Raw genomic sequence first — 12,560 nt, forward strand, 5'->3', positions numbered from 1 at the left:
GCCCCTCAACTTTTAGAGCTAATTGATATTAAAATCAATATTAAAATTTTAGTAGAAATATTTTTTGTAAAGACAATTTTCCAACAGACCAGAAGACAAGAAGTCTCACGCAGACATAAATTAGCAGGCTGCAGGAAATTGAATGTTTTGCTATTTCTAACATAATTTCTTGTGTAATCTCTCTTTTTACATATTGAAAAGCTGTTTGATACTTGTCAAAAATGGCATTCTCTTGCTTTTTAAAACTGTAAGATATGTGACGTTAGGTAATTATATTGAAATTATTCCTAAATAATAAATAGAATTAAATTTCCTTGTATCAAAATCTAATGTATATTTCTATTTTGAAGTGCGGCCCTGGACTATTATTTATATGACTGAGGTGGCCCTCTGTACAAGTTGAGTTTGACATGCCTGATCTAGATAATATGAGGGACAGTCAGTAAATAGGTCACAAATGGATATAAACATAACATACATGATATTCAAACCTGGAAAAAACATTTATTTCTTGACATATCCTCCACCTACACTGATACACTCATCCCACTGCTTTACCAGTGCGTCAAAACCTGCAGCACGCAAGTCTTTTGGCTGTCATTTCAGCTACTTCTGCACCTTGTCGGGCATCATCTGTGACTCTCAAACGTCCTAAGATAATTTCTCGACCCAGTTGTGAAACACTTCACTTGACAAACACATGATACACATAGAAAATCTATTACATCTATTGCAACTCTTTTACTTCCATTTGTGACCTATTTACTGATTATGTATATAGCATGCATCACACATAGGTCTCTTACATTACTAATTTACTGTACTTGATGCAATGCAGGATTAAAGAGGTATAACTGATAAGAGATTGTGATATATCTGAATAAAATTTACCTTGCTATTGTGTCCTGATCAGACACAGCAGTGGCAAGAGTGCAGGACCGCGTCACCTGGTCACATACCCCATGACCAAGGAACTTTGCCGTTTCTACTGGAGCTTCTTTTGCTCTCACCTGTTACCAAAAATTCCAGCATCTTTACCGTACCAAAATATTTTTCTTTTTTTAAGTCAGTTATTTAATGACACTGTCAGTATTGAGATTATAAGCATATCGTACAGTTCCAATGATAGGCTGGTTAATGATTGTGGAGAAATTTGTGAAATGAGAACTGGCAGGTGAAACAGAAGAACAACTAGCACCATTACAAATCCCACATGACCTCACCTGGGACTGAACTGAGGACACCACAGTATGAAGCCAGTAACTAACTGCCTGAGCTATGGCATGGCCTCCATACAGTAACATAACTCAACTTTCACCTCTGTTTCTGACCCCTAAAACATTCAGACCTATGGTTATGATATGGTATAGAGTTTAGAATTTGTTCTTGTATTACTATCAATCAGTGGAAGACAAAGATTTATAAGATGCAATGACAGGCCACACAGACCACTTCATGAAGAAGGCTATTGCGATCTAACTCCACAATAGTAATTTCAATAGGAGTACACAATTCCCTCCAGCCATTCATGGCACCTGGCCACCAACACAATAAAATAAGGGAAAGCAAAAAAAGTAGATTAAAGAGAAGGACCAACAACAACAAACGTGGATTACAATGATTGACCTCGTAACCCTGCTCACTGTGCTCTGTGGTCCATGCTGGGACAGGACACCTCCGAATGCCTGGCCCTTCACACTATTCCCTCAGCATATGTGCTGGGACAGATAAAAGCATATTCTGTGGGTACAAATACAACATCCAGCTTCAATACATAACACATCAACCCTTAACAGTGAACATGGAGACAGTTTCCGAAATGCTGGATGTTACCATAACTCCATACTGACATGACTTGCTACCTGAGAAAACTACAATGATAAGCGGCCTCCGTAGTCTAGGGGTAACGTTCCCACCTCATGACTCAAGGTATGCGGGTTCAAACCCGGCGGAGGTCGTGGAATTTTTAAGGGCGGAAAAATTCAGGGAACAAGTCCTCCGGGAGGGACTTTAAGCCGTGGGTCCCGTGTCGTAGCTTTACGGCATGTAAAAGAACCTCATGTCTCCAAAGGAGGCCACTGAGCCAAATTAAGGACATTTCCCGCCCAACAGTAGTCTCTAACGCCTCTGGTAGATGGGGGAAGCATTGAGACACCTCTGAGCCGGTAGAGGCCGACCTCGCTGGCTGAGTATGGACTGATGGTAAGCACCAGTACCGGTAGGGTATAGAGGCTGGTAGAAGATTATAAGGGGACGCACAATAGATCAAACTGGTAGCGGTGCATGGGGAAACCCACCCCTCCAATAACAACAACAAAATACAATGATTATATTGTGGCATATAGACCCAATGCTAGGCAATGACCATGAAACAAACAAGACAACAGCCATCGGCAGGCAACAGCTTTGCAAATATGCAACAGTACTGGAGCTACTGCTAGACAACAACAATGGAAGTACTGTTGGAAGTGGCATTTTCTACATTTTTCTGTTCTGAGGCTATAACACTCGACTGACCAATGTGAAGTGGTGCAGTGTAGTGGAGCTAGTGCAGTGGAGTGCAGTGAGTTGGTAAGTCAGTGACTTAGTTAATTGAGAGTACAGCAGTTGGAAGCCAGTTCAACTCAGGAGCTGCAGTGACAGCCAGCAAGGGCTTGACGCTGTGAATATGGAAGTTGAGGGATCTACGGCACTGAAAGCTGTTAACAGGCAATGACTGGTGAAGACATGGCAGACCAAGAAGACTTGGTTCATGCTGTAGTGAATTGCAAAGTGTGAATTAGTGATAGCGCTATTTTTTTTTTTTCCTCTTGCTCCCAAATTTGGAAAATGGGGCTGATTTCTCAGTTTCACTGATCATTTTTACAGATGGTAGGACTCCCTGGACAGGTGATCAGCTTGTTGCAAGGCCTCTACCTAAACACAGGACAACACAAACACAAACAGAAAAAAAACATATACACACCAAACGTCAATGCCTTGTCTGGGATTCAAACCTATGATCCCAGCTTCTGAACGAGCGAAGACAGTACATGCCTTAGACTGCTCAGCTACCATAACTGTCTTGAAAGCACTATAGTAACTTGTAATTATGATATGTAAGTGTTCAGTAAATCCACTTACCAATCCAAACGCTGTCTAGAGTCACTCACACACGTGACAATATTTTTCATTTATGATCCAATTCCATACATGAATAAATAAAAAACCACATCCCTATTATGATGTTTAGCATAACCAGAATAAAAAGGACAGGTAAAGAAATGAGCATGTGAATCAGTGAGATATGGGAACATACCAAATTTTTAACAGGTAACAAACCTTTATCAGGATCCAAATATAACAGCTACTGCAAGTCAAGTTCTCATCTCAAGATAACTCCTCCATACCAAAAAGGAAGTAAAATAGGTAGAATAAAGTGTTTTAGTTTTGTGTAAGTGTAATATGCACACACATATGACAGCTGGGATAGCTAAGTCAGTTTAATGACAATCAATGGCCAGGGTTTGATTACCAGAAGGAGCATGAGATTTTTCTCTTCTTACAGTGTTTAGACAGGCTATGGGGCCCACCCAGCCTCCTATCCAGTGGGTACATGGGTTTGTTTCCCCAGGGGTAAAGAGGTTGGGGTATGAAGCTGACCACTCACCTCCATCTAGTGCTGAGCTCACTTCTACTCCCCCATACATTTTTATGGAGTGATGCTTAATTAATTAGCACAGGAACAATTTTAATTTAACATTATATTGTAACATCCCACTGCATTTCATTTAGTATCAAATAGTTTCACAGTCTCATGTGCAAAATGTCTTTCTATAAAACTTACTAAAGTTGTTCACTACATATTTCGACTTATAAGGTCACCATCGGGTGTTTTAAAATTATAAATTATAAATGAGAAAACTGCCGTGCTTCCGTATCATGGTTTTTGGTCATGTGGTCCCTCCTTTGTGCATGTATGTACAAAGTGGTGGGTTATTCTACCTGTTCTGTGCCGCACGTCCCTCTTGCTAATGTTTAAATATGAGTTTTTCAGTTTGTTGAAATCCTCACCATCAGTCTGAGGGTGATGCACCGCCCCTTCAACTTGATATTTCTCAGTCGAAATGAGACCTCACCAGCCAACTGCTTCAGGAATGCTGCAGCTTCTTCCTGATTGGTGAATCGGATCCCATAGTTCACCTCTGCAGACACAGACTTGCGCTGATGACAAAAGCTCAGTGCCCGATCATCTTCACCTCGACAATGCCTGTAGAGGGCATTACCAGTCTTTGCTCCAAACTCTCTCTGTAGTTCAGTCTGGGAGAAACGCTTCAGATCAGAACATGTGTGTGCACCCATAGCATGAAGACGCCTGGCCAGAGTACGACCTACACCTGTTGACATAGCACATCACACACCCCCATTTTCAGGTTTCACTTACATTTCAGAGCAGGCATGCACAAATTTCTTACAAATGCGTAAGAACCACCGCCAAAAACTAGGAGGCAGAGTAACAAACAAAGTATCTCAGGTGAAAAATTTGCTCATTTGACATTTTTTTTAATAAAAGGGCGTTTATGATGATATCACCTTGCTGTCTGTGACACACCCCCCCCCACCCATTGTTGCTAGGCAACAACTTGCCAAACGTTCCTGTGATGGCAAATACAATACAACAATAAGAGAACTGTTGCACATGGCGTTTTCTATTGTGTCCTGCCAAATACTGAAAATGTAATGAAATGAAAGTAGATGATTAGTTCTTTCAACAACTTCTTGTTTTTATTAACAAAAGCACAACTGAAACAACTACATGTTGTGACACATATGACCACTGCTAAGCAATGGCTCAGTAAACACATCATTGGAATTAAGCTCTCAACAACAGGAGGACATCCATTGCTAGGTAATGGGCCAATAAATACACATTCTAGGAAAACAGAAGAAAAGTGTTTTCCATGGGGTTCATGCCAAGGAAATATACAAGTCAAATTCCAATGCTGGCGGGTGTAGGAGTACAGAAGGGTACATGAGAACTGTAGAAGTAAAACAGAGCACACTGGAGGAGGAGAACAAGGATGAAGCATGTCCTAGTGATTTGTGAAGTAGGTAGATTAATGATAGTGCTATAACTAGCCTCCTATCCAGTAGGTATCAGGGCTCTTTCCCTGGAGTAAAGCAGGTGGGGCATGAAGCTTACTATTCACCTCTAGCTAGTGCAGAGGTCAAGAAAACATGGAGCTATAAATCTACTCTCCATATGTCTTCATGGTGTAGCACTTAATTAATTAAGCATAGGGATCACTTTAATGTAAAAATTTTCATTCAGTAACTATCAAATACATCTTTAGTATACAGCAACTGTCACGTGTTGGGTATGTGTCACGTGACAAATAACTTCACGCCGTCTTCAATATAGCGAATTTATTCCACTCGCTCATACATTTACACAATTCACAGTTTCACAGTTACTGCCATCTGCAGTATCACACTTACTTCTGCTGTAGTCACGGATCTCGGCAACTTCACGATCCACACTGTCAGTCCTGATCACACACTCTGACTCACATACTGCTCAGCCATCTTTTTATACTGTTCCGTTGCCTTGTGTTGACAGCACTGTCCACTGTTACATCACAATGGGAAGTGCTGTTACGTCACCGAGGGGGGGGGGCAGAGTGTTTACTGGCTGTTACCATAGCAGCGGCAGTGGCTCCTATGCTGTTACATTACCGCTGGAGGGGGTGTCCTGCATAGCGCAAATACGTCACAATATATACAAAAAAAAAATTCTACGCACCACCAAAACTTTTAGGTGCCACAGTGGCCTGCTACACACAATTTGTACAGGCCTGCCTCAGAGTATCTGCCAGTCTCCAATGAGTAAATGGATGGAGAGGAAAAATATTGTAACGTGTTTTGCCACTGAAGACGCTGTTTGGATTATTAATTGGTTTATTTAACAACCTACAAGTCATAGCTACAAATACTTATAACACGGTTGTGGGTTTACACAATTTATACACCCTACACAATAATCTGTTCACTCTATCTTCAATGGTCTTCACTTATTCACAGTATGATACGGGAGCTATACCAGTGTCACTGTATTACACACTCCCAATAACTTCTCACACTATCGCCTCTAATCACACATTCCGGTATTCTTCACATTCACGATTCATTCACTACAACTGAACTCGGCAACTTCACGATCTGTACTGTGTCACTCCTGATCACACACTCTCTATATAAGTGCTCAGCCTGGATTTTTATACCGTTCGCTGTTGCCTCGTGTTACAGCAGTGCCCCCGTTATGTCACAGTGGGAAGTGCTGTTATGTCACCGCGGGGGAGGGGAGCGGAGTGTTGGCTGGCCTGTTACCGTAGCAGTGGCAGCGCTGTTACGTCACCACTGGCAAGGAAGGGGGTGTCCTGCATAGCGCAAATACATCACAATATGCACTTTCTTTAACGAGAACACAGTTTCACTACGTTCATAACACAATGCACCAATTCTGCCTGAACTATGTTTAATCAATTTCCACATTTCCTAAGGAAACGTGAGCTTATGGCACCATAAAATTACATAAGTCAATCACTTATGAATTTTTCTTTGTGGTTTATTTCACAATACTGTTAGCATCTCAGAGTATGGGGTTGAACAGCAGGATGACTAATCAATAATGAATCAGAAAGTACATGGAAGGAAGGAGCCGTGGACTGATTGAGGTACTATCCCAACATTTGCCTAAAGGGACTGAGGAAAATCACAGAAAATATCAGTAAGGAGATTTCACTCGAAGATCTCACTGTCCCAGCTGAGATTCAAACCAAGCACCTCCTGAACAATAGTCCAGAGCATTACCACTACATCAACTTGCTTAGTACCATTTACAAAGCATGTCAGCCCATATGGTAACACAAGAAGTATCTAGAAAGTCAAAGTTGTATTATTAAATTGACACTTACGTTAAACATTTTCCACTGTCTCATTTTTAGCTGAAGGGCACATTTCAGGAACTGCCTCTTCTTCTGTGATGAGCTCAAAGTCTGAACCTGTTCTGTTGGAAAGACTGGACACAACCAGTCTGGTCACAGAGATTAGCTCCATCTAACAAACTCAAAAGAATGGGTTTCGTATATTTACCTCATTGCAGAAGCAGACGCAGTTTCTGAAATGCTGTGTTTTTAAACCCTAACAAGACAATGGAAAATCTTCAAATAGATGTCAGTCTAAGAAGTACCTAGTTCAAGTCTTATCAAAGGAATAAGCCATCCTGAGGTTCGTGGTGGTTTAACTAAATCCTTCAAGACAAATACTAAAGAATTAGCATGGAAGAGGCCATAACCACTTCCCCTTCAGTATGTTACAGTTCACTATATGTAAGCATCAAATTACTTCAATAACCTCTGTAATTGACAGAGTATCATTAAATCATCTATAAGCCTATAACTGATAACTGATTACAGCGGCCATACAGTCTAAGACATGAACCATCTTTGCCCACCCGAACAATGGGATTATGGGTTTGAATCCCACTCAAGGCATGATTGTCTGTCTGTGTTTACTCTGTGTTTGTGTTAGGTAGTGGCCTTGCGACAGACTCTACCCCCGTCCAAGGAGTCCTACTGACTGCGTACGGGATTAAGAAACTGAAAAAGTGACCAAGGTCCACAAGGGCTGTAGGTCCACAGACAGACAGACAGACAGGTATATAGAACTGAGTCCTCACTTCTTGGCATGCATTTGACACTGAAAATGGAGGCAGTATGTTCCTCTAAGACACTGGTGAACTTCTACCAAGCTACAAGGCATCATATCCGAGAAGGCAGTACTTTTCACTTTACATGTACTGCAAAACAGCTTTTAAAATAAGAATTTGTCTCTCCAGAGATGACTTCTATTCTGATAGTTCTCTGCTGCAAGGCCCCATGTGTAGAATTTTTAATACTTTAATGTTTTGTCTTGGCTCTCACAGATGGTTTGTGCTGTGCTTGGCTTGTATACCATACCTTGTGCTGGTGCAGGTGTTCAGAGATAGGGATTAGCTCTATCGATTGGGCCAAACTGAGTAGGTTTTACCTGAAATGGAGACAGAATCCAGTCTCCAAAACGTTGTTTTTTTAAATATATAGAAAACGGTATTTTAGATAAAAAAAAAAAAGGATGATGGATAATGTCCAGAAACATGATGCTTATAGCTTTTCAAAAGTTATAAACAAGGCAACAGAACAGACTTTGAATAGGACTTCGCAGTTTCCTACTGGAAATTTCTATAAAGACAGACCTTATATATTGTAACGTGTTTCGTTACTGAAGACGCTGTTCAGATTGTTAATTGGTTTATTCAACAACCTACAAGTAACGGCTACAATTAATTATCACACAGTTGCTGGGTTTCACACTTTATAACCCTAATCGCAATAATCTGTTTACACTGTTGCGGGGTTTCACGATTTATAACCCTATTCGCAAATCAATTCACTCTGCCTTCAGTAGTCTACACGTTTACAGTAGGGGAGCTATGTAAGTGTCCCTGTATCACACACTCCCAATTACACAATTACACATACGTCCGGTTCTTCTTTCCGCGAACGCTGCTGTACTCCAACTGTAGGCTGCTGACTGGAGAACTGTCTTTGGCGCTGATACACTTTTACTCTCTCCGGGGATGGCTACAAGTTAACTTGACTACAACTGAACTCGCCGACGGCCACATTTCAACTCACTCACGCTTACCGCTCAGCCGGCTTTTATTCCGTTCGCTGTTGCCTGTTGCCCGCATCAACAGCGTCGTTGCGTGCCACGTAACAATGTCTGCGTATAGCCTAGCAATGCTGTTACCTCACGCCATCTTACGTCACCGCGCATTGCGCATTACGTCACCGTGCGGAGGCGGGGGTGACAGAGCGCTGACCCACCCGTCGCAGTCACTGCTGGAGGGGAGGGGTTGTCCATCATTGCGCAACATGTCACAATATAAATGATTACAAGCAGCTGACCTCTCCCATTTCTGTGAAAGCATTTAAGGCAGAAGACAGAATACAAACATAGATAACACATAAATACAGGGTTCGTCCGGAAAGTAATGCAATTAAGTTCGTAAAAACAAAAAAATATTGAAGTTATCATTACAAACGTTTAAAATTCTTCAAAGTACTCCCCTTGAGCATCCACACACTTTTGCCAGTGACTTTTCCATGCACGGTACGCATCCTGGAAGGCGTCGACGGGGATCTCGTTTAGAGCCTTTGTCACGTCGGTTTGGATCGCTTCAGTGGTTCCAAAATGGGTTCCTTTCAGGGCAGTCTTGATCCTCGGGAACAAAAAGAAGTCTGTCAGAGCCAGGTCAGGACTGTAGGAGGGCTGGGGCAACATTGCCAAGCTGTGCTTGGCCAGAAACTCCTGGATGCGCAGAGCGGCGTGGCTGGGAGCGTTGTCATGGTGCATCTGCCAGGTAGCAGCGATCTCCTTTCGAGTGCGACGATCAGTATTTAAAAGATCACGAACACGAGACACATTTTTGTCACTTTTGCTGGTTGACGGCTGTCCAGAGCAGGGGTTATCCTCCACCTCTTCCTGGCCATTTTTAGAAAACTTCAACCACCTGGAGACTTGAGAATAGAAGAGAGCAGAGTCCCCATAGGCTTCCTGAATCATTTGGTGGGTGTTGGCGAGGCTTTTGTTCAGTTTAGCACAGAACTTGATCGCGTAACGTTGTTCGATAGTTTTCTCCATTGCGAGTCATGACACAGGCACTAACACGAGGTTCACGGAAATAGCGATCCTGACACTCCCAGAGCTCAGAACAGACAGAGCTTGGAAGCGTTGTGAAGCTAAGAGACCCCCCCCCCACCTTTCCCAACCGGTCCGAACGCGCTGCAACCAGGAGGAGTGGCAGGAAAAAACAAATTGCATTACTTTCCGGACAAACCCTGTATGCATCATGATATACCAAACTACACTAAAAAAATAAAGGAACAGTTACATTCTGATACTTGCATTTGTAAGGTGTAAAATATGGCCATGGAAAAAACATTTTCAGGTTCTTCCATTACCTGGAAGGTCCTCCACTGTAATGTCCAACATAAAGTAGGGAACTGAGGAAGGTTCCAGGTAGAACTGTCCATTTGGTTTAGCTTTCTTTGTGGCAAGACGAGCCTGCAGACGGTTGGCTCCAAAGCCTGCAGATGCTGTACATCCAGTTTTCTCCTAGTATAACAAAGAACCAAGAGAACTTATTTGTAGTCAATTTACTTAACAATGCTGTCAGTAATAGGGAAGATCAAGGACTGAGAGCATCTGAGAACAAGAAGCTGAGGAGAATACTTGGACTTAAAGAGGGTTGAAATTACAGGAAACTAGGGAAAAAAGCATAATAAGCTCCATAACTTGTACTCCTTGCCTTATATTAGAATGTTCAAACCAAGGATGAGATGGATAGGGCATGTAGTATGCATGAAAGCCAAGAGAACTACATACAGGACTATGATGGGAAAATATGAATGGGACCACTTGGGAGACCTAGATGGGGGAATATGTCAAAATAGTATCAAATGGTTTCACAGTCTCACGTGCAGCACGTCTTTCCATGAAACTTACTAAAAGTTATTCACTTTAAAGTTTTACATGTCATATAGATTTTAACTTATTAAAAGTTATTCACTACATGTTTCAGCCTATAAGGTCATTATCAGGTGTGTTAAAATTATAAATTATAAATAATGAAACTGGTGCTCCTGTATCATGGTTTAAAGTGAATAAATTTTAGTTAAGTTTTATAGAAAGGCATGCTGCATGAAGTGAAGGCACAGGATGTTACAATATAATATTACATTAACACTTTGTGAACCGGCGATTTAAATATTTAAATCACCCTGGGGACAGCACATTTTTAAACATACTACCCTAACTTGTGCACTGTTCACTTTAAAAATTAATATAAAATCTCCTAATTAATTTTTTGAACTAAAATTTTTGGAGAACATTTACCAATGCTCCTAGAAGTGCTTGAGGGTGTGATATTTCTGGAAACATTCCCCTTTGTGAAATGGCATTACACAAAACTTGCAAATGTAGACATACTCCTTTTTTTGTGAAGTGCAAACACAACATTGCCTAGGATTCTTCCCCTTGGAACGTTCACTCTTCACAATTTTCACGAGGGTATTTTTCCGCATATCACTCAAGTCACCCTGGGGGGTCCACAAGAGGTCTTTGTGGGGTGGGAGTTGATGGGCCTGGTCATACTAAGTCTTTGTGTGACCCTGGTTCTGCCACCACCATCTGGACTGTAGCCCAGGCCTTTGCCACATTCATCAGAAACGCTTTGTATTTCAATTTTGAATCAGGGTTCAGATTTTTTTTAGATTTTTTGCTGTCCCCGCAATGTTACTACGCGCAATGTTATTACCCACATTACCTTTGGAGCTACTGTCACTTTTACTGTCTGTGGCCACAATTCTTTGCTGCCCCCCGTCACTGTCGCTGTCTGAATGATAATTAATCCATTACTACACGTCTCACAAGGCAGGTCAGCTTGGTCATCGGAGGAGAATTTTTCCTTGATCCATTCTCCCCACTAGCTACTGGCTGATACACACAGCTTGAAGAAGGCAAAGCATTTTCCTTTATAGTCGGTTAACTAAACAGCAAGGTCAAGTTACTGACTGCTAACTAAACATTCCAGAGTCTTATCACGCATCTGCAGGCAGTTGCATGCAATGTAGGAGGCGCCAGACTGATGTATAGAGTGTTGCAACTTATTGTGTTCTAAAAATGTATTAATACACGACCAGTCCACCACGTTTAAAAGCGAAAAACGTATTAATGCGTGCGCGGTCCGCAAAGTGTTAAAATATAGGATTGATCGACTGGTGTCATTTGCTCAGGGCAGTAACCAGTGATGGCATCTTCTGAACACAGAAATTAACCTTAATGTTCCACAAAATGCTTGAAATTTCTTGATTATCTGAACAGCTATTGGCTCCTCAAGAAGGACTCAGTTCCATGGAATTAGTTAGACAGTCAGTCAGCAACTCAAAGTTATACACAATCACTCAATTCAGTGGTAAATAAGGACGTGAAAAAAAAATGAAGCAGTCATGGCCCAGTGCAAGGAACTATCCTTCCTGCCCTTTTGTCTTGAGGGACTGAGGAAAATCACAAAAGACCTCTCAAGACAGTTAGTGACCGGCCAGGATTTGAACTGGGCAGCTCATGAATACAAGTCAGAGGTCTTCAGCCAACTTCCTTGGTAACAAAAAGAATACAACAGGGATCATATAGGGTTAGGTCACAGAGTGAAATGTACAGCTACACATAACCTACAACCATTAGTCAATAGACTCTTTAATAATGCTGTACTGCCTGTGAGATTATGTAGTGTTGAATGCAATGGTAGGATGATTTCTGTTAGTTTTAACACCTTGGATCTTATCTATTGTCTAGGTTTATTCTTAAAATTATGTTTCAGAAACTGATTCTGTTACTGTCTTCAAATCTGACCTGATGGGCCCATTAGAAAGAGTTATCTAATTTCAGTCACTGCAGTAGCTCTTTTAGTGTTTTAAGAA

At 41.5% G+C, this 12,560-nt stretch overlaps 1 protein-coding gene across 4 annotated transcripts in view; it reads right to left on the reverse strand.

Moving 5' to 3' along the window:
• LOC111873781 (DNA repair protein REV1) overlaps positions 1-12,560 on the reverse strand; it is an 80,233-nt gene that overhangs the window by 32,200 nt on the left and 35,473 nt on the right. For all 4 annotated transcript variants that reach the window (XM_023868732.2, XM_023868733.2, XM_023868731.2 and 1 more), the window contains exons 5-7: positions 10,044-10,197; positions 4,054-4,376; positions 892-1,010 (exon numbers count right to left, since the gene is read on the reverse strand). In XM_023868732.2, the coding sequence (XP_023724500.1) occupies positions 892-1,010; positions 4,054-4,376; positions 10,044-10,197 (596 nt within the window). The remainder of the gene's footprint in view (positions 1-891; positions 1,011-4,053; positions 4,377-10,043; positions 10,198-12,560) is intronic.

This window comes from Cryptotermes secundus, unplaced genomic scaffold (genome assembly GCF_002891405.2).
Source record: "Cryptotermes secundus unplaced genomic scaffold, Csec_1.0 scaffold214, whole genome shotgun sequence".
Taxonomy (NCBI): Eukaryota; Metazoa; Arthropoda; class Insecta; order Blattodea; family Kalotermitidae; genus Cryptotermes; species Cryptotermes secundus.